Below are 26,664 nucleotides of genomic sequence, written 5' to 3'. Positions count from 1 at the left end.
TTAAGCAATTTTAATCATTTTCATTCCACTACACTCTTTTAGAATAGATTTTATATTCTTTTCTTTCCCCATTTGTTTCATCTTTAAGGTGATAATTGGGCATATTTTAGTTACAAAATTAGACGATTCTTTGGATTGATAACTAGATTGTTCCTATTCTTCATTAAGGGAAAAGCTGGATCATTGCTAGAGTTTTATACTACTAGAGTCTTTTATCAAGGAAAATTATGTCTGATAGAGATGTGAAATCTGTAATCATTTTTGGAAAGTGTTATAGGTTAAATATATCACAATATATAAGTAAAAAATATTATAGTTAATTTTTTTTAATGCAAAATTTCAATAATTAACTTTTGTTATAATATAGAGAACTTAACTCTGTCCACATTTTCTTTTCTAATTTTATTCTTTAATAATTATTTTATAAATTCAAATAATTATTCATAATAACAAAATATTTTTCAATTTTATATTTTTAAATTTAAATAATTATTTACAATAAAAATTTATTTATATAATAAACTAATTATTCAAATTATTTATTTTTATAATTATTTTTAATAAAAATTATTTTATAGTTTAATAGATTTTTACTTAAAAAAGTGGATAAATATGTATTTTAACTAATATTAATAATGAAATTAATATTTGATCAATGAACTAAGATAAACATAACATATCACAAAAAACTAAATACACAATAATGATTTTTAGTAAAAATAATAAGAAAGAAAACTCAGATCATATTATATTTTATTTAATTTGAAAAATAACTTAAAAACAAAATTAAAAAATTTCTACTCATTTAAATTTAAGTTTTAAAATTTTTTCTAATTTTGTTTTCTCATCAAGTCTCAAAAACACCTTAAGTTTATTTGTTTCTGCATCATAATTAATTACTCACGTGTCAAACATATGCTGCGACACTTCAGCCTGGTTCCAAGAGGTTACCTTTGGATGAACGCACTGAAGCATACGCCACTCGCATCACCGTGGTTTCTGGTAGAAGGCATCAACAAGGAAAGTAAACGTCGCAAAATGGCGCCAAAGAAGAAGCCAGAGTCCGATCCCAGTGGAATGTTCTCAGGCATGGTGGTGTTTTTGGTTACCAAAGGAGTCCAAGTCCGTCGACTCCAGGTACCATACAAGTTTCAAGTTTCACTGGCTAAAAATGGATATCATTGTACATTTTTCATTTTCAAAACCCACCTTTTTTATTCCATTTGAAGTTTCAAAGTTTGCATCTTTTCTATGTTTCTTCACTTTTTTCCCGTGTCTCAGATTTGGAAGGAGAGGTTGGTGCAAATGGGGGCTGTGATAGAGGAGCGCCTCTGCAAACGGGTCACTCATGTTTTTGCTATGAACTCAGATGCGCTTCTTCAACAACTGGATAGGGAACTTTTGACACGTTTTAAAGGGGTTGGTTTTTTCTTCATTATGTGATCTATGAGTACATAGTCTGATTATGTCTCCTTGGATATGTAAGGACAACGATACAATCCATAAAAGAACCCATTTTTGGCGTTCAATTCATCAGAAATATTGATTGGTATTTCCCTAGCGGTTTATTAAGAAGCTTGTGTACTTTTGGAGGGCTAATAGATGTATTTATTGATGATATAGGGTAAATGTGGTCTCGGTTTGAGTTTTTCTTTCAAGGATCAAAGTGGATATCTAATAATAGTGTTTGAATGGTCTTGATCTTGTTTTGATCTCTTTTTTTGTTTTAAGAATTTGTGTGTTGTAGTATTGCCTCTTAAATGTATAATGTGAATTTCCGTTTGTGTTTGGAATGTGCCTTTACATGTACATAGTCTGATTATGTCTCCTTGGATATGTAAGGACAACGATACAATCCATAAAAGAACCCATTTTTGGCGTTCAATTCATCAGAAATATTGATTGGTATTTCCCTAGCGGTTTATTAAGAAGCTTGTGTACTTTTGGAGGGCTAATAGATGTATTTATTGATGATATAGGGTAAATGTGGTCTCGGTTTGAGTTTTTCTTTCAAGGATCAAAGTGGATATCTAATAATAGTGTTTGAATGGTCTTGATCTTGTTTTGATCTCTTTTTTTGTTTTAAGAATTTGTGTGTTGTAGTATTGCCTCTTAAATGTATAATGTGAATTTCCGTTTGTGTTTGGAATGTGCCTTTACATGTCTTTTGTTTAGTTTGTTATTTAATTGTTTTCCGGTTAATGATGTAACGGTGATTTGTGCAGAGAGTTCTCATTTATCAATGGCTGGAGGACTGCTTGAAATCAGGGGAGATAGTATCTGAAGATATGTATGTGCTGAACTTGAATTCTCAAGGCAAACCTGAAAAGTCTTGGGACCCTCAACCATGTCAGAGCGATCCTCAACATTTGCATAATAATAAAAAGACCAAATACACGGAAATTATAAATAATGAAAGTAACGATCAGGGAGGAAAAAATGTTTCACTTTTATCAACAAGCAGCCATGAGGAAGGGGATAGTTTAAGTTATGGAAATACAGGACCTCAACACCTTGATTCTGAAAGTGACGATGTAAGTGCTAAGATCTATCCACCAACAGCTTAACATTATTTGGTGACAATATTTTACTCCAAAACAAGCATTTTTCTCAGGATCTGTTAAGAATAAGATTCTGACTAATATAATTAATATTTTTTCTATCTTTTGGTTCATATAACTGTGTCTAGTGTTTGTGATAGGATATAAGGTGATAGGATATAATGGGTTTAAGATAGAAGGAAGAGGCAATGAGAGGGCGGTTAGGAGGGAAGAGTTGTTTGATAGTTAGTTAGTGGGAAGGGGAAGGGAGACTTTATAAATAGGGTGTGTGTTCTGTACAGGATTGGTTATTCATTTTGTATTCTTTTGGTATAGACTAGATATATGTTCCAGTGGAGGGAGAGTGCTCCCGAGGAGGGTGATATTGTTCATTTGTTCATACTTACATCAATAATACACATTCTATTCTGTTCTCTTTTGTGTGTGTGTGCGAGTTGAGGAGTGTTGATCGGCTTCTTGATAAAAGAAGCCTATCAAGTTTGGTCTGATCTGCCGAATCATCAAGGGAGCGCTGTCGGATAGAGGAAGAGGTGGAAGCATGAGAGGAAGAGACAATACCTGGGAGAAGTGAGCCAACAAAAGGGAAATGAGGATGGCAGAATTTAGAAGAAATTGCCAAGAATTGAAAGAAATGATATTGGAAGACCAAAATCAAGAAAGGGACTCAAAAGGAAGGGAGAAATCTCTTGACAGAGCAAGAAGGGAGCGAAAGAGGAATTTCTTCAAGACAACAAGAAAGGAAAGAAAGAAGTAAAGAAGGGTAGGGATGCTGTGAAAGACAATCTGCAAAAAATCAAGAAAGCTAAGAAATTCTCTGAAGAAGGAGAGTACTTGGCTAATGATGAAGAGAAGACAGAAGAAAGATATCCACAGAGTAGTGCAAAATGGAGAAGAACTATCCAAGAAATAAAAGAAATGCTGCAGAATATCAAGATTTAGATAAAGGGCGTATGAAGAAGTGAGAAATCTGTCATGAAAGGAAAGAAAGAGGGAAAAATGGGGAGGGATGTTGTGAAAGGTAGTTTGCTAGACATCAAGACAGCCAATAAACCCACATATGGAGGAGAAAATTCAACCAATGGGGAGAAGAAAAGAGAAACGAATATCAGTGAAGAGGGGAATGTTGTTACCATTACATCAAGGAGTAGAGTGTCAGAAGCTGCTGTTTTGAGTGTTGATGGTTTTGTAGGAATTAGAGGGCAAGATAGGAGAGAAGAAAATATATGTGAAGAGGAAGGCAATGACGAAAACTGTGATGGAGACATGGGTGTGGCAACTGCTGAGAAAGTTGCAGAAGTTGCTGCTGTAAGGGTGGATAACGTGACAAATGTTGGTAGGGAAAATACATCAGGTGAAGACCGTGATGGGAAGGTTGTGACTCTTGCTTCTCCAAGTAAAGTTGCAAAAAATGCTGTTTTTAGTGGAGATAGAGTGGTAGGTTGTGGTGTGTATGTCAAAACAGTGAAAAAGGGAAAGAATTGTTGAGGCCTAGGGTTAAAATAGTGGTGTCAGAGAGCAACCCAGTTGAGTCTGTTTATAGAGCAAGAGAGGAAAGAAGAGAGGAACTTCTGCAAGACATCACGAAAGCAAAGAAACACTCAAGTGGAGGAGAAAATTCAATCAATTGGGAGCAAAAAGGAGAAGAGGATACCATTGACAATAATGGAGCTAGGAAGGGTGAGGAAAAACCAGTTTTTTCGTGGGTGAAAAGAGAAGAGTTGACCACTTATGAAGGGACTGACATCCAAGGTCAAACAATAGGGGCAACAAATGTTTTTGAAGTTTAGAACACCAAAGGATCAACAAAAGTACACCCAAACAGCGAAGAAAATGTAGTCCAGGGGTTCAAGACCTGGCATAAAAAATCCAAGAACCTTTCTTGGAAAAATCTGGCAACAACTCTACTAAAGATTGTTGAAGGGAACAAGAGAAGCATGCTATGTGAGAGTCGGGCAGCAGCAACACAGATGGGGAGTGTGGAAATTTTACATGAGAGTTTGCAAGTAGATGGAGCAGCTGCCGAAAGTGTTGTTGCTACAAGAGTCGATGAAGTCAGAGATGAGATTTTGAGGATTTCACAAAAGTGGGCTAAAAGAATCCAGGAAGAGTGGAAGTCATTGAAGGAGGATTTGCCACCACCTAAGCCTCCAGACCTGAATTGGAGGGCAGTAGCCAATGGGTTCCCTTCATATGATAACACGATGATGAAGAGGAGCCATGAGATCAAGCTTCACGGTTCCAACCTTGAGGACAAGGTTATTCTACAACAGGGTGTAATGATAGGATATAAGGTGATAGGATATAATGGGTTTAGGATAGAAGGAAGAGGAAATGAGAGGGCGGTTAGGAGGGAAGAGTTGTTTGACAGTTAGTTAGTTAGTGGGAAGGGGAAGGGAGACTTTATAAATAGGGTGTGTGTGTTCTGTACAGGATTGGCTATTCATTTTGTATTCTTTTGGTATAGACTGGATATCTGTTCTAGTGGAGGGAGAGTGCTCCCTAGGAGGGTGATATTGTTCATTTGTTCATACTTACATCAATAATACACATTCTATTCTGTTCTTTTTTGTGTGTGTGTGCGAGTTGAGGACTGCTGATCGGCTTCTTGATAAAAGAAGCCTATCAATTTGTACCATGCGCACATACTCAAAGCTCCACTAACATGGGTGCGCTTTGCAGTCATCTTCATCGTACTGTCCACCTGATCAAAACAAAAACATAACAGAGATATTTGGGAAACTTGTAACCATATATAGAGGTAAGGCTTCTGTAACACCTAGTCTCCTACATATTGCAATCTTTTTATATTGTTTGCTACTCCAGTGCTCTTATTTATCGTGGTCTCGCTGTTTGAAAGCATTGGGAGATGATCGAAGGTCCTTTAGCTATTACAAGGCTATTGCTGTTATTGAGAAGTTGCCATTTAAAATTGAAAGTGCTGACCAGATAAACAACCTGCCATCTATTGGAAAATCATTGAAAGATCATGTAAGTGAACTATGTCACTGGACACTCTGTCTTGTAGTTTGTCACTTTGAAAGACAATATATATCTTTAATTTCTGAATCATAGTTCCTAATAGATGTATTGCTCTTTTACCCTATTTTCTCTTCTGAAATTTCTGTTGTCTTCTATGGTATTCTTACTTATTTTTTATTACTAGGAATAAATGTGCATGGCGTTATCTAGTTGTACTGGAAATCCATTCAGCATGTTAACATCTATGAGATATGATTCTTTAAGAAAGTTTGTTATTATTTGGTCATTGAATTATGGTTATTTTTATTATAACATTTGTTTGGTTCAAGTATTTAGTTTTGCAGCTGCCTTCTCCTTTGTCTTATGAAATTTCGTTTTATTCATTTGTAGTGAGTCTACAATAATAGCTGAGTGATATTAATTTGGTCCTCAGAAAGACATTTATAATTCTTCTTTAGTAATGATTTAGAGCTTACTTTTACATTTGTTTAGTACGTACACCAACATTCACATACAAAGGAAGGCACTTCCTTTCATACAGGGAATTTCCTGTTTACACAACCAAAGACTCTCCGTACCAAACACCCCTAACAGCAGCCAGAGAATGGACTATCGATAACCATGGTTAGTGAAATAAACAAGATACTAGGGTTTTCTGAATTTTGTAATACAGAGCACAACCTAAGTTGGTTCCTCGAGGACACATTAAATTGTATTCCATCTTTAATATTTTCCTCTTAAAAATAAGATTGGGCGATTCAAAAACAATAAATGTAGATTGTAATTGGAATTGTTTTTTGGTACGAAATTCCTTTGCCTGATCTAGCATCTTTCATAGAATCCTCCATACAGCATGCAATTTCCATGGCCCTAATCAAATCTTTAGGATCATGTGGCCTAATTTGATTCTGTATTTTATTCTATAACCCAACAAAGAAATATCCTAGCAACTGCTTTTAAAAAATTTGCAGAATTTGTTATACCAACAATTCAAGTTCTTGGATATAATCTTCCACTTATCATTAGCACTGCTAAGCTTTCAAACATTGTACTTTTTGTCCCTGGCACCAAATCTACCACTCAATGCGGTTGTCAATTCTTCCCAAGATGGATTCTTGGACTTTGTCTCCAAAATTGAATTAATGACTTGCATTCCATGTTGATGAAAGCCAAACATAACTTTTCCCTTGGAGTGACATTTTGAACCCCAAATTTTCCCAATTCTTAATATCCACCCTTGTGGATCATTCCCCAAATGTGTAATTCCACCCTTTTTATCCAAGGCCTCTGCATGTTGTCTCCTTCCTCACCAGATTTGCTATCTTGAACAAATCTTTCTTCTTTCTTTCCTTCGTCGTTAATCGGGTTTTCATCTCCTTCAGATAATTTCTTGTTTTTCTTGAGATCTCGCAACATTTTTTTGATCTCCTTCATATCTTGCAAACTATCTTTCACAATAGCCTAATCCATCAACATCTCCGCAATCACTTTCCATGTTCACTGGCTCATTTTCCCAAAGAACTCACCATTTCCAATAATTTCCCTCCTCTTCTGATCCGGCAGGTCAGATCAAAATGTTATGTTCTTTGTTATAAAGGAATAACAAAACCAAACACTATGTACATTGAATATTTGTCATGATATTATTTCCAAAGAAAGTATAAAGGAAACTAAAGGTCTTCACATACGAAGGGTGGTGTTTCCTTTGTCACAGGGTAATTCCCTGTTAGCTCTACCAAAAACATCTCCGTCACAACCCCCAATGTAACTATATAAAGACTTTCTTGGAAAGTCTCCTCGACCAACACAACTACCTGCCTAACTACCTTTTCTCAGTAAATTTGCTTCTATAATATACATTCCATTTCCTCTCCTTATTTTTTTGCCTATCAGAAAGTGCTAGGATCATCACAACATCTCTACTCTGTATTAGTGCAGACACATTTCTCCCCTCATTCTGAATTTGTTTTCCTTTCAAACTCCTCTTCTAAGTACACATTTCTTAAGGAACTTAGCATAATTTGGAATCTGCTTAATTGCATCAAGGAGAGGAATGTTTATCTCCACTTTATTAAAAGTCTCCAGTAGCTCACTATCCAATTCTAATTTCTTCGACTAAATGGTCCTGGAAGGGAAAGGAAGTGAAGTCTGTGGTGCACGGGCATCAAAAGAAGGTGGTGGTGGATACTGCTGCTGGTGGTCTGCAGTAGGAACTGGAATCTGCTGCTGCTGTTGTGCAGGTGCTGAAGTCTGATGCTGCTATGCTGGTGCAGTTTCCCTGGTCAGCTCTCTACCACTCCTCATGGTAATGGAACTACCTATCCTAGGAAACAAATCCTTGAGATTGGGGGATTGATATGCTAGTAATAAAACCATGATACAACAAATATATAGAATTAAAACCAATAGGAATGAAATCTAAACTTCCTAAAATATCTCAACAATATCTGTTCATAATATTTTTTATGTATAGTTTAATCTGACTTGAGAATTAAACTGTAAAATAATTTTAGAGGGCTTTATTGATCCCTCTCATAATCTTCTATTTATAAAAATAAATTGATACAAGAGTACATGATAATTAGGGTAATCTTAGACACAATATAATCATGATAATTAGAGTAACCCTAGACACAATATAATCATGATAAATAGGGTAACCCTAGACACAATATAATCATGATAAATAGGGTGACCCTTGACACAATATAATGATGATAAATAGGATAAATATCCTAACACTCTCCCTCAAGCTGGAGCATACAAATTGTATGTACCAAGTTTGGAACAAATAAACTCAATCCAAGGACCCCTTAATGACTTGGTCAATACATCTGCGAGTTGATCGTTTGACCCAATAAACTCAGTACATATTTCTTTAGTCAACAACTTTTCACAAACAAAATGACAATCAATTTCTATATGTTTAGTCCTCTCGTGAAACATTGGATTTGATGCAATGTAGGGAGCAACTTGATTGTCGCAATACATCTTCATAGTATGGATGTCACAAAATTTAAGCTCTTGAAGGAATTGTTTCACCCATATAAGTTCACATGTTAGTGACGTCATTGCCCTATACTCGGCTTCAGTTGTTGATCGAGCTACTACATTTTGTTTCTTACATTTCCGTGAAATAATGTTTCCTCCCAGAAAAACACAATATCCTATAGTAGACCGTTTATCAATAGGTGAACCTGCCCAATCTTCATCACAATACCTAGAGACCTGAATGCTTCCTTTATCTTCATATAACAATCCTTGCCTGAGAGTTTTCTTTACATACCTTAGAATGCGAATGAGAGCATTCCAATGGTCAACACATGGAGCCTGCATGAACTGACTAACCGCTCCAACTGCAAAGGATAGATTTGGCCTTGTAATAGTGAGATAAATCAGTTTTCCAACCAGCCTCCTATACCTCTCTGGATCGGAGAATAATTCACCTTCTTCTGTCCTTAATTTCTGGTTTGGGTCCATGGGACTATCTACCGGTCTGCAATCAATCATGTCTGTTTCTTGTAATATATCAAGAGCATACTTCCTTTGGGAGATTACAACTCCATCTTTTGATTGCGCTACTTCAATGCCTAAGAAGTATTTGAGACTTCCAAGATCCTTGGTTTGAAAATGTCCACACAAGTACTCTTTTAGTTGAGATATTCCAACAACATCATTTCCTGTAATGACAATATCATCAACATATACTATTAAGTAAACACATTTCCCAAGAGAAGAATGACAGTAAAAAAGCGAATGGTCTGCTTCATTGCGTTTTAGTCCAAATTTTTGAACAATGGAGCTAAACTTTCCAAACCAAGCACGTGGGGTTTGCTTAAGGCCATATAGAGATCGATGTAGTTTGCATACCATATAAACTTCTTCCTCAAGATCACCATGTAGGAAGGCATTCTTGATATCCAATTGATGAAGTGGCCAGTGACAAATGGCTGCCATGGCAAAGAAGAGGCGAATAGTAGTCATCCTAGCTATAGGAGAGAAAGTGTCACAATAATCAAGACCATAAACCTGAGTGTAACCTTTTGCAACAAGCCAAGCTTTGAGCCGATCAATTTCACCATGAGGGCCGACTTTAACTGGATACACCCCATTAGCAACCAATCGCCTTTTTGCCCAGGGGAAGGGGCACTGGCTCCCAAGTATTACTGTGGTCAAGAGCCTGCATTTCTGTAATCATAGCTTGGCGCCATCCAGGATGATCAAGTGCTTCTTTCACATTCTTGGGTATAACAACAGAGGAACTGAGGATAAAAGAGAAAAATAGGAGGGCGACAATCAATGATAGCTAGGAAAATTATAAATGGGATGAGGGTTTCGAGTAGAATGAGTACCTTTTCTGAGGGCAATAGGCCATGCTGAATCATTTTCACCAGGAGGCGTGGGAGGAGGTGACAAGGGAGAAGAATCTGAAGTAGGAGATTCACCATTGTCTTGGAGAGGTGGACTATCCATCGGGGCCCTGTGTGGGATGATCTCAGTATGTAGAGAAATGGGTGTAGGAGGATTGTGATCAAGACTTAGAATGACAGAGACAGTGAAGCTATTTCACTCAACCATTGGAATAGGAAGGACCTGTTGGAGGATAGAAACATCCTGAACAGATGGAGAGAAATAAGGAGTCTGTTCAAAGAATGTGACATTGGCAGACATGTAATACTTCTTAGTTTTAGGAGAGTAACACCGATATCCTTTTTGAAGTCGAGAATAGCCTAAGAAGACACATTTGAGAGCCCGAGCGAAGAGTTTGTCTAGACCTGGAGACATGTCATGAACAAAACTTGATAAATATCCTAACAATCTGAAAGTGGTTTTCCAGAATTTCTTGAACACTAGACTTCTTATCCTCATTTGATTTGCTACCATGTACAAATCTTTCTTCCTTCTTCTCTTGAACATTAACAAAATACTCTCCTTTATGCAATTTCTCACTTTTCTTGATTTCTATGTAACAGTTCTTTGATTTCTTTCATTTCTAGCAAACATCCTTTCATAATAGCCATATAAGCTTTCAGCTACGCAACCACCTTTACTTATTCATTAGCCCATCTTTCCTACGTGCTTAGTTGATTATCCACTCTTACCCTTTGTTTTCAGATTTGACAGATCAAACCAATCTTGTTATGTGCTTAGTTAGGAAAGAAAGAACCCAAAACTAGATACATAGACAAAATATCTTTGTGTAGTACTCTTTCAGCAGTATTATACTCCAACATCCACATACAAAGGAAGACACTTCCTTTCACATAGTGTTAGGTTCCTAGGTAGAGGAACCCAAGAAAGCTACTGTAAAACACGAAAGCTCACTGAAAAGATCTGGTATTATTGATTCTAGGCACCCAGAATAGCCAGAATGCCTCCAGGGGACAAAGTTCCCTTCACACAGGATGATAATGATCCTGTCAACAATTCTCTAAAACATCCAAAAACATCCCCCTGCCTACAAAGGCTCCCCACTATCCTAACAATCCAACTAACAACTAATTTTTTAATCTGTTTCCTCCTATTATACACATTATATCCTATTACATAGGGTATTCCCAGTTTACTCATGTTGAAATGTATTAAGTTTATGTTGTTGTTTTATGTTGTTTTATGAGTGTGTACCCAACTTAAGAAGTGGGTTGTATTGTGTCATTGTATTCTGTCATTGTATTCTATATATATATATATAGAATACCATAACCTTGTTTCAAGTCTCTCTTTTATGTATGAATAAAATGTCTTAGTTTTCTAACATGGTATCAAGAGCCAGACCCAGTGTGCCACTGCTGTCGCCGCCACTTTCCGTCGTCGTCGATGCTATCACCGTCGCCATCGCCGCCGTCCGCCGCCGCCGTTTGTCAGGCAAAGTTGAGGGTTCGGTTCGCCCCGAGAAGTGCGACCCAACCCTGGTGGCCGCTTCCTCAGAAACCTCCACACGCTCCTCCACGCGCCGCTTCTCTCCGATCTACGCTGGCCACCGTCCGGCCACCGTCACGGTTTCGACCGGTGACCAGTGGATCTGGACCGTCTTCTCGAGTGACGGCCAACCTCGTCGGAGTCAAGAGCAGACTCCTCTTCACGCGCCTCCACGCGCCACCTGTCTCCAGCAACTTTTCGGCGCATGAGGAACACGCGCCGCCTGTCTCCAGCAAGTCTCCGGTGCGTGTTCCTCACGCGCAGCCTTCTCTGTGTTAGATCGACACCACGCCACTGTATACAGTTTCGCCGTAGCTTCCTGAGCGTGTTTTGGCCCTTGCTTCGCTGTTTTGGTAGCTGTTGTTTGCACCTAGGGTTTTCTCCCTTAAATTTCACACTCTACTGTTGATGAGCTTCATTTCTTAGTATGGTTGGACAGGGATTCTAATTTCCCATAATCATAAGACCTTGTCTCTGTTTTGGATCCTACTCACAAATTTAGAATGACATCCTTTACTAAAACTAATTTCTCCTTATCTGCCACTTCAAGGAGAGGAGCTAATGGAGGATGCCGTGGTAGTCGAAGTGAGTATGTGCAATGCTCAAATGAAGAGTATCAAGAATTTTTGAGATATAAGTCTGACAAATCCACTGGCCATTGTCAGTTTCCTTCAGTGCCAAGTGTGTCAAGTGCACGTATCTCACAATCTGTGGAATGTCAAGGTTCATGGATTCTTGATTCAGGTGCCTCAAATCATTTGTCTGGTAACACTCGTTTGTTTTCCTCCATTACCTCTCAAAAAGTTCATTAGTTAGTTACTATTGCCAATGGATCCAAATTGACATCTCAAGGAATTGGCAAAGTGTCTTTATCTCCTTCACTAAACTTAAATTCTGTTTTGTATATTCCTCATTGTCCTTATAATTTAATGTCCTTGAGTCAATTGACACGTTCATTAAATTGTTCTATAACCTTTACTGCTACTTCCTTTGTCATACAGGAACATGGTACGGGTCGTCGAATTGGAGAAGGATATGAGTCAGGAGGATTGTATTTCCTAAAACCTACTTCTTTTGTTTCTTGCATTTCAACTTCATCTCCTAAAATTTTACATGATCGTTTGGGTCACCCAAATTTGTCTAAGCTGAAGTTGATGGTTCCAAGTCTTAAACACATTCCTGTCTTAGATTGTGAGTCTTGTCAGTTAGGAAAACATGTTAGATTTTCTTATCCAAAGAAATCTGAGACACGACGTAAGTCTATTTTTTCTACCATTCACTCTGATATTTGGGGACTGAGTCGAGTTACTTCCTTTGGTTTTAACTATTTTGTAACCTTCATTGATGAATTTTCTCGATGTACGTGGGTTTATCTTATGAAAGAGAGATATGAACTTTTAGTCATTTTTATGTCCTTTGTTAATGAAATTCAGAATCAATTTGGAAAGACAATTAAAATTCTCAGAAGTGATAATGCTAAGGAATATTTTTTTGCTGCATTTTCTTCATTTTTATCTTCCAAAGGAATTTTACATCAGTCAACATGTCCTCACACTCCACAACAAAATGGCATAGCTGAGAGAAAGAATAGACATCTCATTGAAAGAGCACGTTCCCTGATGTTAAATACTAATGTTCCTGTTCATCATTGGGGGATGCAATCCTCATTGCCTGTTTTCAAATCAATAGGATGCCGTCTTCCTCTCTTGAGAATAAAGTTCCTTATTCTGTCATTTTTCCAAATGATGCTGTTAGGTTCCTTTATGCAAGGAACCGAACAGCAACAAATAATACTCACACACTCAACAGTATAAGAAATATGTATGTATATGTATTGATATTTCCTCTGTAATGACAAGAAAAGATGAATATCGGTATCTCAATCTCCCCCAAGGAAGACTCCCTTCCTCCACTGGCCAAGAGGTCCAGTCTTAATTCCAAATTTCTAATCCCCTACCTCTCTCAAACTATTTGTTATTTATACTCTCTCTCTCTTCTAACAAACATCACCCTCTCTCCTCTAACTGATTTCCCCTCTACCCGCCACTAACTCTCTCTTCTTTTATTCCTCCTCATATACACTTTTAATGGTCTAACATTACCCTCCTCCCCAAGATCAACCTTGTCCTCAAGGTTGAAATCAGGGAACTGCTGTCGAATGTATTGTTCCTCCTCCCAAGTAGCTCCATCCAACCCACTGTCTTGCCATTGTATTAGAACTTGGGGAATTTCCTCTCCTTGTTGCAGCTGGTTCCTGCGCTCTAATACCTTTAGAGGTGTGTACATAGGGTTGTCAACCTGCAGTTTAGTGGGAAGATGCCCTTCCACCGAATGATCCCCTATAGCTAGCTTCAATTGGGAAACATGAAAAACAGGGTGGATTCTTGATGTTGTAGGTAACTGCAAGCGAAAAACAACTGGTCCTAATTGTTTCTCCACCAAAAATGGTCCATAATACCGTGCAGAAAGTTTTGGGTGTAAGCGTGTGGGCATAGAAGTTTGTCTATGAGGCCGGATTTTCAAGAATACCCAATCTCCCTCCTTGATCTTGGTGTCCATTCTCTTCCTGTTGGCATAGTGGGTCATCTCATCTTGAGCTCTGGCCAGATGATATTTAAGTTGTGCCAAAGCCTCATCTCTTGTTTGTAAGTCTTGTGCAACGGCTTCCACCACTGTTTCTCCAGGAATGAAACGTGTGAGAGTTGGAGGAGGTCTTCCATACACAGTTTCAAAAGGTGTGCATTTTGAAGCTCCTTGGTAACTAGTATTGTACCAATATTCCGCCCAAGGCAAGACTGTACTCCAATTTTTTGGTTGTTCAGAACTAAAACAACGCAAATACGTTCCCAGCACCCTATTCAGCACCTCCGTTTGGCCATCTGACTCTGGATGATAAGCAGTACTCATGTTCAATTGAGTTCCCTGCAGGCGGAAAATCTCCTGCCAAAAAACACTCATGAATGTTGAGTCGCGATTACTTACAATGGTCATGGGTATCCCGTGAAGCCGAATCACTTCCTTCACCAACAATGCAGCGATGGATCTGGTTGTATAAGGGTGTTTGACTGGGATGAAATGGCCATATTTACTAAGTCTGTCCACCACCACCAATATAGTATCAAACCCATGAGATTTGGGTAATTTTACAATAAAATCCATACTAATCTCCTCCCAAATGGCTTTGGGTATTGGCAAAGGCTGCAACAATCCTTGGGGAGAAGCTGTCAAGTATTTATGTTGTTGGCATACTAGACATGCAGCCACAAAATCTGTAACAGTTTTCTTCATTCCTATCCAATGCAAAGATTGGGCCACCCGTCTATAGGTTCTCTAAACCCCAGAATGCCCTCCCGTGACACTACTATGGAATTCAGCCAACAAGCGAGGGATCCAAACAGATTCTGCTGATAAAACAAGTCTCCCCTTGTAATGTAATCTTCCATGCTCCAACGTATAAGCTGGATGAGAGTTAGGGTCTACCCTTAATTCCTCCAACACTTTCTGCAAACTCTCATCTTTTTCCACCTCCTCCATGATCTCTTGAAATTCAAGCCAATATGGTCGTTATATCATCCGTAGCATCTTATCTGTTTCCTCCTCCTCCATGCCTTTTTTGGATAACCCATCCGCCACATGATTGGAAGCACCTGTCCTATATTTGATTTCAAATTCGTACCCCAAAAGTTTAGCTAGCCAATTTTGTTGACTTTGAGTTGTAATGCGTTGTTCTAGTAAATAACGCAAACTCTTCTAGTCAGTAAAGACAACAAACTTCTGACCCACTAGATACGGCCTCCAATGTTGTATAGCAAGCACTAGTGCCATTAATTCCTTCTCATAAATGGACTTGGTTAAGGAAGACTCAGATAACGCCTTACTAAAGAAGGCTATGGGTCTGTTTTTCTGGGACAAAACAGCCTCAACGCCTGTACCCGAAGCATCACATTCTACAACAAAGGGTTGCTCAAAATCAGGGAGAATCAACACTGGAGCTGTAGTCACTGCCTCTTTAAGCTTCTGCAGTGCCATGGCCCCCTCTTTAGACCATTTAAACATTCCTTTTTTCAACAAATCAGTGAGGGGTTTAGCCATTTTCCCATAATCTCTAATGAACCTGCGATAATACCCAGTTAACCCAAGGAACCCTCTTAACTCCTTGATGTTTCTGGGTTCTGGCCATTCCAAGACAGCTGCCACCTTCTCCCTGTCCATCTCCACCCCTGCTGCCGATATCTTGTGCCCCAAATATCTCACTTGTCTTCTCCCAAATTCACACTTTTTTTTGTTTGCAAAAAGTTCATGTTCAGCCAAGACTTTTAAGACTTGAGTGAGGTGTTGAGAATGCTCCTCCCAAGTCTTGCTATAGATAAGTATATCGTCAAAAAATACTAACACGAACCTCCTCAATAGCGGCCTTAAAATTGAATTCATCATGTCCTGGAATGTGACTGGTGCGTTTGTTAATCCGAAGGGCATCATAAGGAATTCATAATGCCCTTGATGTGTCCGAAAAGCAGTTTTTGGAATGTCTTCCCTCTTCATTCTTATCTGATGATACCCAGCCTTTAAATCAATTTTAGAAAAATATGATGCACCTTGAAGTTCATCCAGCAGCTCCTCAATGACTGGAATGGGATATTTATCAGCCACTGTTACTCTGTTCAATGCCCTATAATCCACACAAAACCTCCAACTTCCATCCTTCTTTTTCACCAATATTACAGGACTAGAGTAGGGACTGTTACTGGGCCTGATAATGCCCAAATTCAACATCTCTTCCACCTGACGCTCTATCTCAGCTTTCATTCCATAAGGGTACCTGTATGGCCTCACATTGACGGCCTCACTACCCTCTTTTAAAGGGATTCTGTGATCCACTCTCCTCTCGGGTGGGAGGCCTTGGGGGTCTCGGAATACCCCTTCAAAAGCACTCAGAATTTGTTCCAGCTCTACCTCCTCCTCTTGCATTAAGCCACTCTCTTCCGTCTTCTCATCCACCAATTCTGTTTGGCTTAAGCTCCATACTAAAGACAACATTTCAATCCCTTTTTCTTTTATAAGAGCTTCAGGAGTCACTACCCTACGTGTCAATGATGGATCCCCCTTTACCTCCACTTCTCTTCCTCCATGCGCCACCTTCATGATGAGCTGTCCCCAATCTACTTTGATCTCTCCTAGGGAGGATAACCAGGTCATTCCCAATATTATGTCCACACCGCCTAATTCAAAGAGATATAACTTATCTTTAACTTCTAAGTTTTCTAATAACACCGAGACTCCTGTGCAATACCCGCTGGTTTCTTTCCTTTGTCCATCCCCTAAACACACTTTATAAGGGCGTGTGTCGGTGCACTCCAGACCCAGCTCTTCCACCAATCGGGTGGATATAAAACTATGGGTAGCACCAGAACTCTCTTCCCCTGCACCCAACCTTTCAGCTTCATCGTGTTCGATTGCGAGAGGCCACCCGCGGATAATCCCGACAACTCCATAGCCTGCTGTTCTACATCGACACTTGCCTCCGCTTCTTCATCTTCATCCTCCTCCGCCAATATCATCACCCGCATGCTCCGTTCAGCGCAACGATGACCTGGACTGTAAGGTCCGCCGCAGTGGAAACAACGTCCTTCTTCTCGCCGCTTCATGTATTCTTGATAAGGCAGGGTCCGAATGCCTCGTCCCGTGGTTCCTCCTCCACTGTTACCAGCCTTCGAAGCCATAGTATTCGCACTAACGTCCTTCTTCATTCCTTGCCCTCCGCCGCCATTCACCGATCCCTCTGACGGTCCGCGAAAAGTTTTTGTCCTCGCCACCGTTCTTGAACTCGCAGAATATCTTCCCCACGTCGTTCCGCCTCTTCCTCCCACTCCACTACTTCCTCGCGACGTCCATCCAACTTGATCGATGTCCCTAGCTCTCTCCATCGCCGTCAACAAATCGCGTGGGTCATGCGATCTCACAGCGTTTCGTAATGCCTCCTGCAAACCCGCGAAAAAATATCCCAGCAATTGGTCTTCGGTTACTCCGGTCGCCTGCGCCACGAGTACCTCGAACTCCTGGATATACTCATCGACGCCCCCTCTCTGTCGCACCGCGGCCAACTTCTCAAAGACAGTTCCCCTAATTAATCTGCCGAACCTCCTCGTCAACGCCTCCGTGAACGCCTTCCATGTTGGATGTCGGGTTTTCTTCCGCCAGAAGCGGAACCAGTAGTTAGCGCTTCCGTCCATGCAGATATACACTAACTTCATCTTCTCTTTCTCCGTCACTCCTTGGATGTCAAAAAATTTCTCAGCCTACGCTATCCATCCCGTTGGATCAGTACCTTCAAAAGTTGGAAGCTCAACTCGCTTCATCCAACTGCATTGTACGTCGTTCCGGTCCTCCTCCGATTCTTCATCAGAGCTCTCTGTCGACCTATGTTCTCGATCACCATGGACGGAATTTCGACTCCCCTCAGAACTCCTATCGTGGGTTCCAGAACGTCTTCCGAGGGCTCGTCGAAACTCGAGAGTCATAGCTCGCATTTCTGCCTTCAACTCCTCCATCGTCGACTCCACAGCCACCATTCGCCCCTCCATTCTTCTCCGATCACGCGCACTCTTCTTCCCTCTGAAATGATCCGGCAGGTCGGACCAAATCTGTTAGGTTCCTTTATGCAAGGAACCGAACAGCAGCAAATAATACTCACACACTCAACAGTATAAGAAATATGTATGTATATGTATTGATATTTCCTCTGTAATGACAAGAAAAGATGAATATCGGTATCTCAATCTCCCCCAAGGAAGCCTCCCTTCCTCCACTGGCCAAGAGGTCCAGTCTTAATTCCAAATTTCTAATCCCCTACCTCTCTCAAACTATTTGTTATTTATACTCTCTCTCTTCTAACAAACATCACCTTCTCTCCTCTAACTGATTTCCCCTCTACCCGCCACTAACTCTCTCTTCTTTTATTCCTCCTCATATACACTTTTAATGGTCTAACAGACGCCCTATATCCTATCCCCCCACGTGTATTTGGGTGTACATGTTTTGTCCATAATGTTTCTCCAGGTCTTGATAAACTTTCTCCCAAGTCTATTAAATGTGTCTTTTTGGGATATTCTCGCATTCAAAAAGGATATAGATGTTATTCTCCCTCCACAAGAAGGTATTATATGTCTTCTGATGTCACTTTTTTTGAGGATACACCCTTCTTCTTGTCTTCCAAGGAGGATCGTTCATCTGTTGAAGAGATGCTTCCTATACCATCATGTGATCCCTTGGTCATTCCCGCTTCTCCATCTTCAGCTCAAACTCAGAATGCACAAGATATTGTTGAACCACCTTCCTCCTTGCCTGAAGATCCTCGAGACTCAGCTCCTTCTCCATCAGATTCCCAAACCATGGATCCTTCATCCTCCTCGTCCTCTCTTGATTCAAATCAGGCTTGGCCTATTGCTCTTTGAAAAGGTATTCGATCTACTCGAAATCCTTCATCCTCCATCGTCTGTCTCCTACATATTTCTCCTTTGTTTCCTCCCTTTCTAACATCAAAGTTCCTAATAATGTTCGTGAGGCACTTGATCACCCTGGATGGCGACAAGCCATGATTGATGAAATGCAGGCACTCGACAATAGTGGCACTTGGGAACTTGTACCTCTTCCTCCTGATAAGAAACCCGTGGGATGCAGATGGGTATATGCTATTAAAGTTGGTCCTACTGGTGCCATTGATCGTCTTAAAGCTCGCCTAGTCGCAAAGGGATATACTCAGGTTTATGGTCTCGACTATTGTGATACTTTTTCTCCTGTGGCCAAAATCAGTAGTGTTCGTCTATTTCTTGCCATGGCTGCCATTAGACAGTGGCCACTTCACCAATTGGACATTAAAAATGCCTTTCTTCATGGTGATCTGGAAGAGGAGATATACATGGAGCAACCTCCTGGATTTAGTTGTGTTGCTCAGGGGGAGTCTAAGTTAGTTTGTAAATTACGTCGTTCACTCTACGGCTTGAAACAATCACCTCGAGCTTGGTTTGGTAAAAGTTGTGCAACAATTTGGATTAAAACGATGTGAAGCAGATCATTCAGTGTTTTATGGGCATTCTACTCCTGATAAATGTGTTTATCTTATGGTTTATGTTGATGATATTGTGATTACAGGAAATGATGTTGCGAGAATTGCTCAATTAAAGGATCATTTGTTCAACCACTTTCAAACCAAAGACTTAGGTCGTTTGAAATACTTCCTTGGTATTGAAGTGGCACAATCAAAAGAAGGAGTCATCATTTCACAAAGAAAATATGCCCTAGATATTTTGGAGGAAACAGGTCTGACAGATTGCAAGCCCATTGATAGTCCTATGGACTCAAATAAAAAGTTAATGAGAGACCATGGTGAACCTTTCTCAGATCCAGAAAGATACAAAAGGTTGGTTGGAAAACTAATCTATCTCACCATAACAAGACCTGATCTTTCTTATCCAGTGGGAGTTGTGAGCCAATTTGTGCAAAATCCTCATATTGATCATTGGAATGTCGTGGTACGCATCCTTAGATATGTAAAAGGGAATCCAGGTCATGGACTGTTGTATGAAAACAAGGGAAGTACTGAGTTAGAAGGATATTGTGATGCAGATTGGGCTGGTTGTCCGAATGATCGAAGATCTACCACAGGATATTGTGTACTCCTTGGAGGGAACCTTGTATCATGGAAAAGCAAGAAACAAAGTGTTGTTGCTCGATCTAGTGCAGAAGCTGAATACCGATCTATGGCCATAGCTACATGTGAACTTATATGGATCAAACAACTCCTTCAAGAACTAAAATTATGTGAAAATAAGCCTACGAAGTTGTATTGTGATAACCAAGCAGCTCTTCACATTGCCTCCAATCCAGTGTTCCATGAGAGAACAAAACATATAGAAATTGATTGCCATTTCATAAGAGAGAAGTTGTTGTCCAAGGATCTCATTACAGAATTTGTCAATTCTAATGAACAATTTGCAGATATTTTTACTAAGTCTTTAAGAGGGCCTAGGATTCAATTTATATGTTCCAAGCTTGGTGCATATGATTTATATGCTCCAGCTTGAGGGGGAGTGTTGAAATGTATTAAGTTTATGTTGTTGTTTTATGAGTGTGTACCCAACTTAAGAAGTGGGTTGTATTGTTTCATTGTATTCTGTCATGGTATTCTATATGTATATATATATATATATAGAATACCATAACCTTGTTTCAAGTCTCTCTTTTATGTATGAATAAAATGTCTTAGTTTTCTAACAACTCAGTTGAATATAGTGAAAACTCCCTTGTGTTCAATATACACATAAGGTCCTTTATTTATAATAGAACAAATATGGGTTAAGCCCAAAATACAAATAAGAAATAATAACAGACTAACTAATAAAGATAAAAGATAAAGATAATATATCTAGTATACCCAACCAAAGACTCTTTGTACAAAAGACCCCTAACAACCCCAAAGTGAACTATTTTCACAAAGTCTCTCCCCTGAAACTACTAACATCATAATTACTTTTTTTTTTTTAAATTTCCTTATATAACACACATTCCACTCTCGTTATTTTTCTTCCTAACAGTTTACTATATGCAGATTCAGGAGATCATAACTAGTGGGAAGTTATCCAAATTAGAACACTTTGAAGCAGATGAGAAGGTACTATAACCATAAACCTCGGTAGTCAGAGATCTAAAATAAATTGTATTAATAATGCATTTTTATAGCTTTAATGGTTCATATTATATCTTTACCCATGATCCTTGTACAACTACAATTTTTTATTTCTTTTCCATAATGTTAAATTATATGTCTAGTAATCATTTATCGTAGTGCTTGATAGCTCTTAGAAAGTGGATTTAAGACTAATTCAATCCTATAAGTTTGCTAAATTAGGTTTGTACCCATCTATATATTGTAGTTCGACTATATCTCTAGTCGCAGAGGATCTCAAACATGTTCCCTCACACCAAGGACTAGATGTCTCAAATATATTTGTGGATGGTCCTAGATTGTTAATGCTGCAACCTTTCGTCCAGTGAATCCCTCTCAAGCAAATTTAAACATTTTGAGCAATCTCTCTCAAGCCTGGCAGGTGATGAACTCTGCTGGCTTAAATGGTGGAACCTCTATGGGACTTCTGTCAATGGGTCAGACTCTTTTTGCCATGCACATGTTAAACATAATATCTAGTGGGATGCTATTTTCTGAACCCACGGTTCAGTGTATTTTCATCTAGACAGTCAGGAATAACATCACTAACCCTGGGTCTCTTTTCTGTTCCTACACAGGTTGGACAGAATCCCGAGCTCGGTTCATTATCTTCCAACACTTCTAATTTATCTTAAAGATCAAACATTGGGATTTCACTACCATTGGGTAATCTTCAAGGGGCTGTTTGTATGGGACCACAGGGGTCTAGTATTAGCCAAGGAAACCTTTCAGGGCCCTAAATGGTGCAAGGTGGGGGTTCCCATGAACCAAAATGCAATGAGTGGTCTTGGTCCATCAAAAGTCTCTTTTGGAAATAGCACAATGATTCCCACTCCAGGGATGTCTCAACTAGCACAATCAGGCATGCAGCCCCTTGTAAACAGTGGTGCAGCTAATATGCGCTATGGTCACAGCAGACATCAGGTGGTTTGCAATCTGCTCAATCCAAATGTAAAGGTCTGGCAGGAAAGTTTGTTTGGGGAAAGACAAGGACTGTCAGTCTTTATCTCCAAACTAGAAGGTTACAGGGATTCTTATGCCTCTGAAACACTTGCAGCAAACTGGCTGTCAGTAATGGAAATAGTTCGGCATATATCTGAGGACCACATGAATAACAAACATGTAGGAAAGGCAGATTTCTTAGTTTTTCTGACAACAAACCCACATGGCTTTCTTGGTCAGCTGCAGTGTGTGCAGTTATGCAATTACCACCATAGACATTGCAACTATCTGTTTCTGACAGCCTTCCACTTGATTGGATGATTCAACTTGGGGATCTGGTTGTATTTAAGTCTCAATTGTCCAATCAGCAGCAGCAACAAATGCAGAAACAACACCAGCACTTGCAATCACAACAACAGCATCTTCCACAGTTGCAACAACAACTGCAACTTCCTCATATGCAGCAGCAACAACTTCCGTGGCTGCAACAACAGCAGCAGCAATTTCCTCTGCTAGAACAGCACCAACAGCTTCCTCAGGTCTAACAGCAGCAGCTTTCTCAGTTGCAACAATAGCTTCCACAAATCCAGCAACCAGCAACATAGCAGCTACCTCTACTTCAACAAAAAATTCTACAACTACACAACAATAGAAGGTTCCAAAATTACTGCAACTGCAGCCTCTGCAACAACAGATGGTTTGGGAACGAATGGGTCAAACCTATGTTCAAAGCCGTGGGCAGTCACAAGCTGGTTTCTCATGGACAAGGGTTTCATGAGTTATCTCAATTTTTCAGTGGTTTCCCCATGGCTAACACTGGTATAAAATGAAACATCTGTGTTATAATGTTCTAGCTTTCAGTCACAAGTATTTTAGCTCATATAATGTGCACTCTCTAGTATGTCCTTATTACAGAAATGGTAGAATGTCCATTTGATGTCACAAATGCCTTTCTGCATTGCAATCTTGAGGATGATATTTACATGGAGGTCCACTTGGGTTTAAAGTCGAGGAGAGAAAGGTGTGTAGACTAATAAAGGAACTTTATGGATTGAAGCAGTCTCCTAGAGCATGGTTTGACAATTTTACTATTGTGGCAAGATCAAGTGCAGAAGCAAAATTAAGAATCATGACCATTTGTGAAATACTATTGTTAAAGATAGTTTTAGAAGACCTAAAGATTTATTAGGAGAAGCCTATGAGACTGTATTGTGATAACAAGTCATCACTAAATATTGTGCATATTTTAGTGTAACTTGATAGAACTAAGCCTGTTGAAGTAGATAAACACTTCAATAAAGGAGACATTGGATAATGGGACATGTACCATTTGTATCCTTTGGAAATCAAATTGCAAATGTATTGACAAAAGGGCTAAGTGGTGCCACATTTTAATCTATTGTTGGCAAGTTGGAATTGAATGACATCCACTCACCAATTCAAGGGGGGAGTGTTAGAATTCATTAATTTATGTTGCATTTAATATTTTCTTGTTCAATTTTTTATTACATGATTAGGAGATTTATGTTAGAACGATTAATAGGTTGTTAATAATATATTTATATTTATTGTATAGGATCATTGATCCTAAATTGTAGGGATAGATTATATCCATCATAAATTATAATTTTGAGTTATGAAGTCTTTATATTCTATGAATAATATTAAAAGCATTTTTTGACATATTGCAATCTTACTTCCTTCTCTTTCCCCCTTGTTTAACTATAGGTACGGACAATATCATTATTTGGTGAAGTATGGGGCATAGGACCATCCACAGCATTGAAATTGTATGAGAAGGGACATCGTTCATTAGATGATCTTAGGAATGATGGCTCACTTACAAATGCACAAAAGTTAGGGCTGAAATACTTTGATGATATCAGACAACGGATTCCACGCCATGAGGTTTGCAACATTATTATTAAAGTGATAACATTCCTCCTCACCCCTCCTTCCCCCACCCAAAATTTATTTTGTTAAAACCTTTATAACCATTTTAATTTGATAGGTTCAGGAGATGGAACACATTTTACAAAAAGCTGGGGAGGACGTTTTACCTGGGGTGAGTGAGCAGTACAAATATTTGTTGGAATGAGATTAATGAGTTTCTATCTTGTCAGATGTTTCATTAGAATCTTTCACTTGAAATTTCTCTCTCATTATCTGATTTTTTTCAATTAAAATAGATTTTTTCCCTGTTGCCATGTTCTTTCAAATAAAAATGGGATGTAGATGGAACACACCAAATGATAAACAAAGAAAATAAAATACTGAACACAGAAACCGCATAAAATACAATAATGCACTTGCTGTCCTATAGACGAAAGTCGGCTTCAGTATATTCTTTATGCACAAACTGCAAATAAGAACATACTTGCCTCATTTCTTTGATACCAAAACTTGAAAGGTTTATTCTGAAAGAAAGAAGATTCTTATTTAATTTATTCATTTGAAAAAATACATCATCCTCTATATACAGGGAACACTAATCCTACAGTAATAATTACTGAGAGATGTCCAGTTAGGATAGGCTTCAGAGATATCAATACCAGATGTTCCAAGAGAAGTATCTAAGAGTACCAAAAGTAGTATAAGTATGCGATGGTTGTTGTATGATAGGGACATAAGACTCAAGAGATTCAAAAGACTCAGCCTTGAAAGAACTCTCCTCCTAATGCTGAGAACACATGTAAAAAGTTTTAGTTTCATTAAAAGTGACATCTATAGAGGTAAAACACTTTCAACTCAGAGGATGGTTACAATAATATCCCTTTTTATTAGATGCATAGCCAATAAATTTAACAAGCACATTGAAACACCTAACTATGAAGAGTAGAGAGAAAAGAAACATATGGGTAGAAGGGAGACATGAGCCTTTGATGATGTAACCATATTTGGGAATTTGCCCACGTCTCAGATGTAGCTTGTTGACTCATATTTTTGTGTTGCTTTGGTCATCAAAGTCTAAAAGATACAACTCACTCTGCTCCTTAGCAGTTAAAATCGTCTTCCCCGTGGCAAGATCCTGAAGAACACAATAAGTTGAAAAAAATGTTACTGAACAATTTAAATCCTGAGTTTTTTCACAGAGATAAGACTATTAGCTAATTGAGGAACATATAAAACATCCTTCAATACAGCATATGAGTCCAAAATTATATTCCCAGAGCCGCATATAGGTATACCCTGACCGTTCACAACTATAATAAGTTGTTCTTTATTTCTTTTACCATGAGTCGAAGCACACACTAAAAGATGTCATATGATCCGTTGCTCCCGAATCAAGGATCCAAATACCTTGACACACATGACCAACAGTATTGAGACAAATCTTACATTTTATGGACAGAGTACATGATCCAAAGGGCTTACTCATTGATTCAACCATTACTTTCAAACGCTTAAGTTCATCCTTATAAGCTTTCATATCAAGATCTAGTGGTGGTGAAGGACTAGATTGTGAAGGACTAGATTGATTGGTGGCTTCCTGTTTTGACGTAATATGATTTACCCATCTTTGAGTAGACCCTTTATTGTTTCTCATGCGCTCGAGAACATTCTTTCTTCCTTGGAGTTTGAATCATGTTTCCTTGGTATGTCCAGATCTTTTACAGTATGAACAATAGTCCCCATGAGTACCTTTTTCAAACGACCTTCCCCCAACATTTGTTCTTATGAAATAGTAGAGAAGATTAGGAGAAATCTCCCTTATGTGTTTAGCATACACATAGGGTAGTTTATTTATAATGTAAGATAAGGGTTAAACCCTAAATACAGAATGGGCTGAGCCCAATTAACATAAACACACAACTTAACATCTAACACTCCCCCTCAAGTTGGAGTATATAAATCATATGTTCCAAGCTTGTTACAAAGATAGTCAATTCTAGGTCTTCGTAAGGACTTGGTGAATATGTCTGCCAACTGGTTGCTTGAGTTAACGAACTCAGTCTTGATATCTCCGGATATGATTTTTTCTCTAATAAAATGACAATCAACTTCAATGTGCTTGGTTCTCTCATGGAAAGACAGGGTTAGAGCTAATATGAAGAGCAGCTTGATTATCACATATAAGTGTCATGTGAGTGACATCTCCAAATTTCAATTCACTAAGTAATTGTTTAAGCCACACAAGCTCGCAAGTAGCAGATGCCATAGCTCTATATTCTGCTTCTGCGCTGGACCTTGCCACAACACTTTGCTTCTTACTTTTCCAAGATATCAGGTTGCCACCAATAGAGACACAATATCCAGAAGTAGACCTCCTATCAGAAGGGGAACCAGCCCAATCAGCATCTGAATAGCAAACGATTTTTGTATCGTTGTTAGGACCATATAGCAAACCTTTTCCAGGTGATCCTTTAATATACTTCAGTATGCGAACAACTGCATCCCAATGGTCTTCACATGGGGAGTTTAGAAATTGACTCACCACACTAACTGCGAAGGAAATGTCAGGACGCGTAACAGTAAGATAGTTTAATTTACCAACTAATCTTTTGTACCGTTCAGGATCTTAGAAAGGCTCCCCCTGATTTG

General features: G+C 38.9%; 2 protein-coding genes across 7 annotated transcripts in view; both read left to right on the top strand.

Annotated features, from left to right (window-relative positions):
- Window positions 1–904: 904 nt before the first annotated feature.
- LOC108344363 (DNA polymerase lambda) overlaps window positions 905–26,664 on the top strand; it is a 37,490-nt gene continuing 11,730 nt past the window's right edge. For 2 of the 6 annotated variants that reach the window (XR_008244674.1, XM_052866737.1), the window contains exons 1-8: window positions 906–1,137; window positions 1,282–1,419; window positions 2,226–2,534; window positions 5,241–5,319; window positions 5,419–5,549; window positions 21,064–21,126; window positions 23,851–24,030; window positions 24,134–24,187. Coding sequence is in view for 5 of the 6 variants with exons in the window: in XM_052866737.1 (XP_052722697.1) it covers window positions 916–1,137; window positions 1,282–1,419; window positions 2,226–2,534; window positions 5,241–5,319; window positions 5,419–5,549; window positions 21,064–21,126; window positions 23,851–24,030; window positions 24,134–24,187 (1,176 nt within the window). In the remaining variant the exon portion in view is untranslated. Of the gene's footprint in view, window positions 1,138–1,281; window positions 1,420–2,225; window positions 2,535–5,240; window positions 5,320–5,418; window positions 5,550–21,063; window positions 21,127–23,850; window positions 24,031–24,133; window positions 24,188–26,664 lie in introns of all 6 variants that reach the window. The other 4 variants (XM_052866735.1, XM_052866738.1, XM_052866736.1 and 1 more) reach the window with 4 other exon arrangements.
- Window positions 19,541–20,540, top strand: LOC128193455 (uncharacterized mitochondrial protein AtMg00810-like). Its single transcript, XM_052866742.1, has one exon. It carries the CDS (start codon window positions 19,577–19,579, stop codon window positions 20,537–20,539), a length of 963 nt encoding a protein of 320 aa, XP_052722702.1. The 5' UTR covers window positions 19,541–19,576; the 3' UTR covers window position 20,540.

The sequence above is a fragment of the Vigna angularis genome, chromosome 8, assembly GCF_016808095.1.
Source record: "Vigna angularis cultivar LongXiaoDou No.4 chromosome 8, ASM1680809v1, whole genome shotgun sequence".
In the NCBI taxonomy this organism is placed as follows: domain Eukaryota; kingdom Viridiplantae; phylum Streptophyta; class Magnoliopsida; order Fabales; family Fabaceae; genus Vigna; species Vigna angularis.
This window is presented reverse-complemented; position numbering and strand designations above follow the sequence as displayed.

What these genes read in the sequence shown, in the direction of transcription:
- LOC128193455 (XM_052866742.1), top strand. Translation starts at nt 19,577, where the DNA reads ATGGTTTATGTTGATGATATTGTGATTACAGGAAATGATGTTGCGAGA.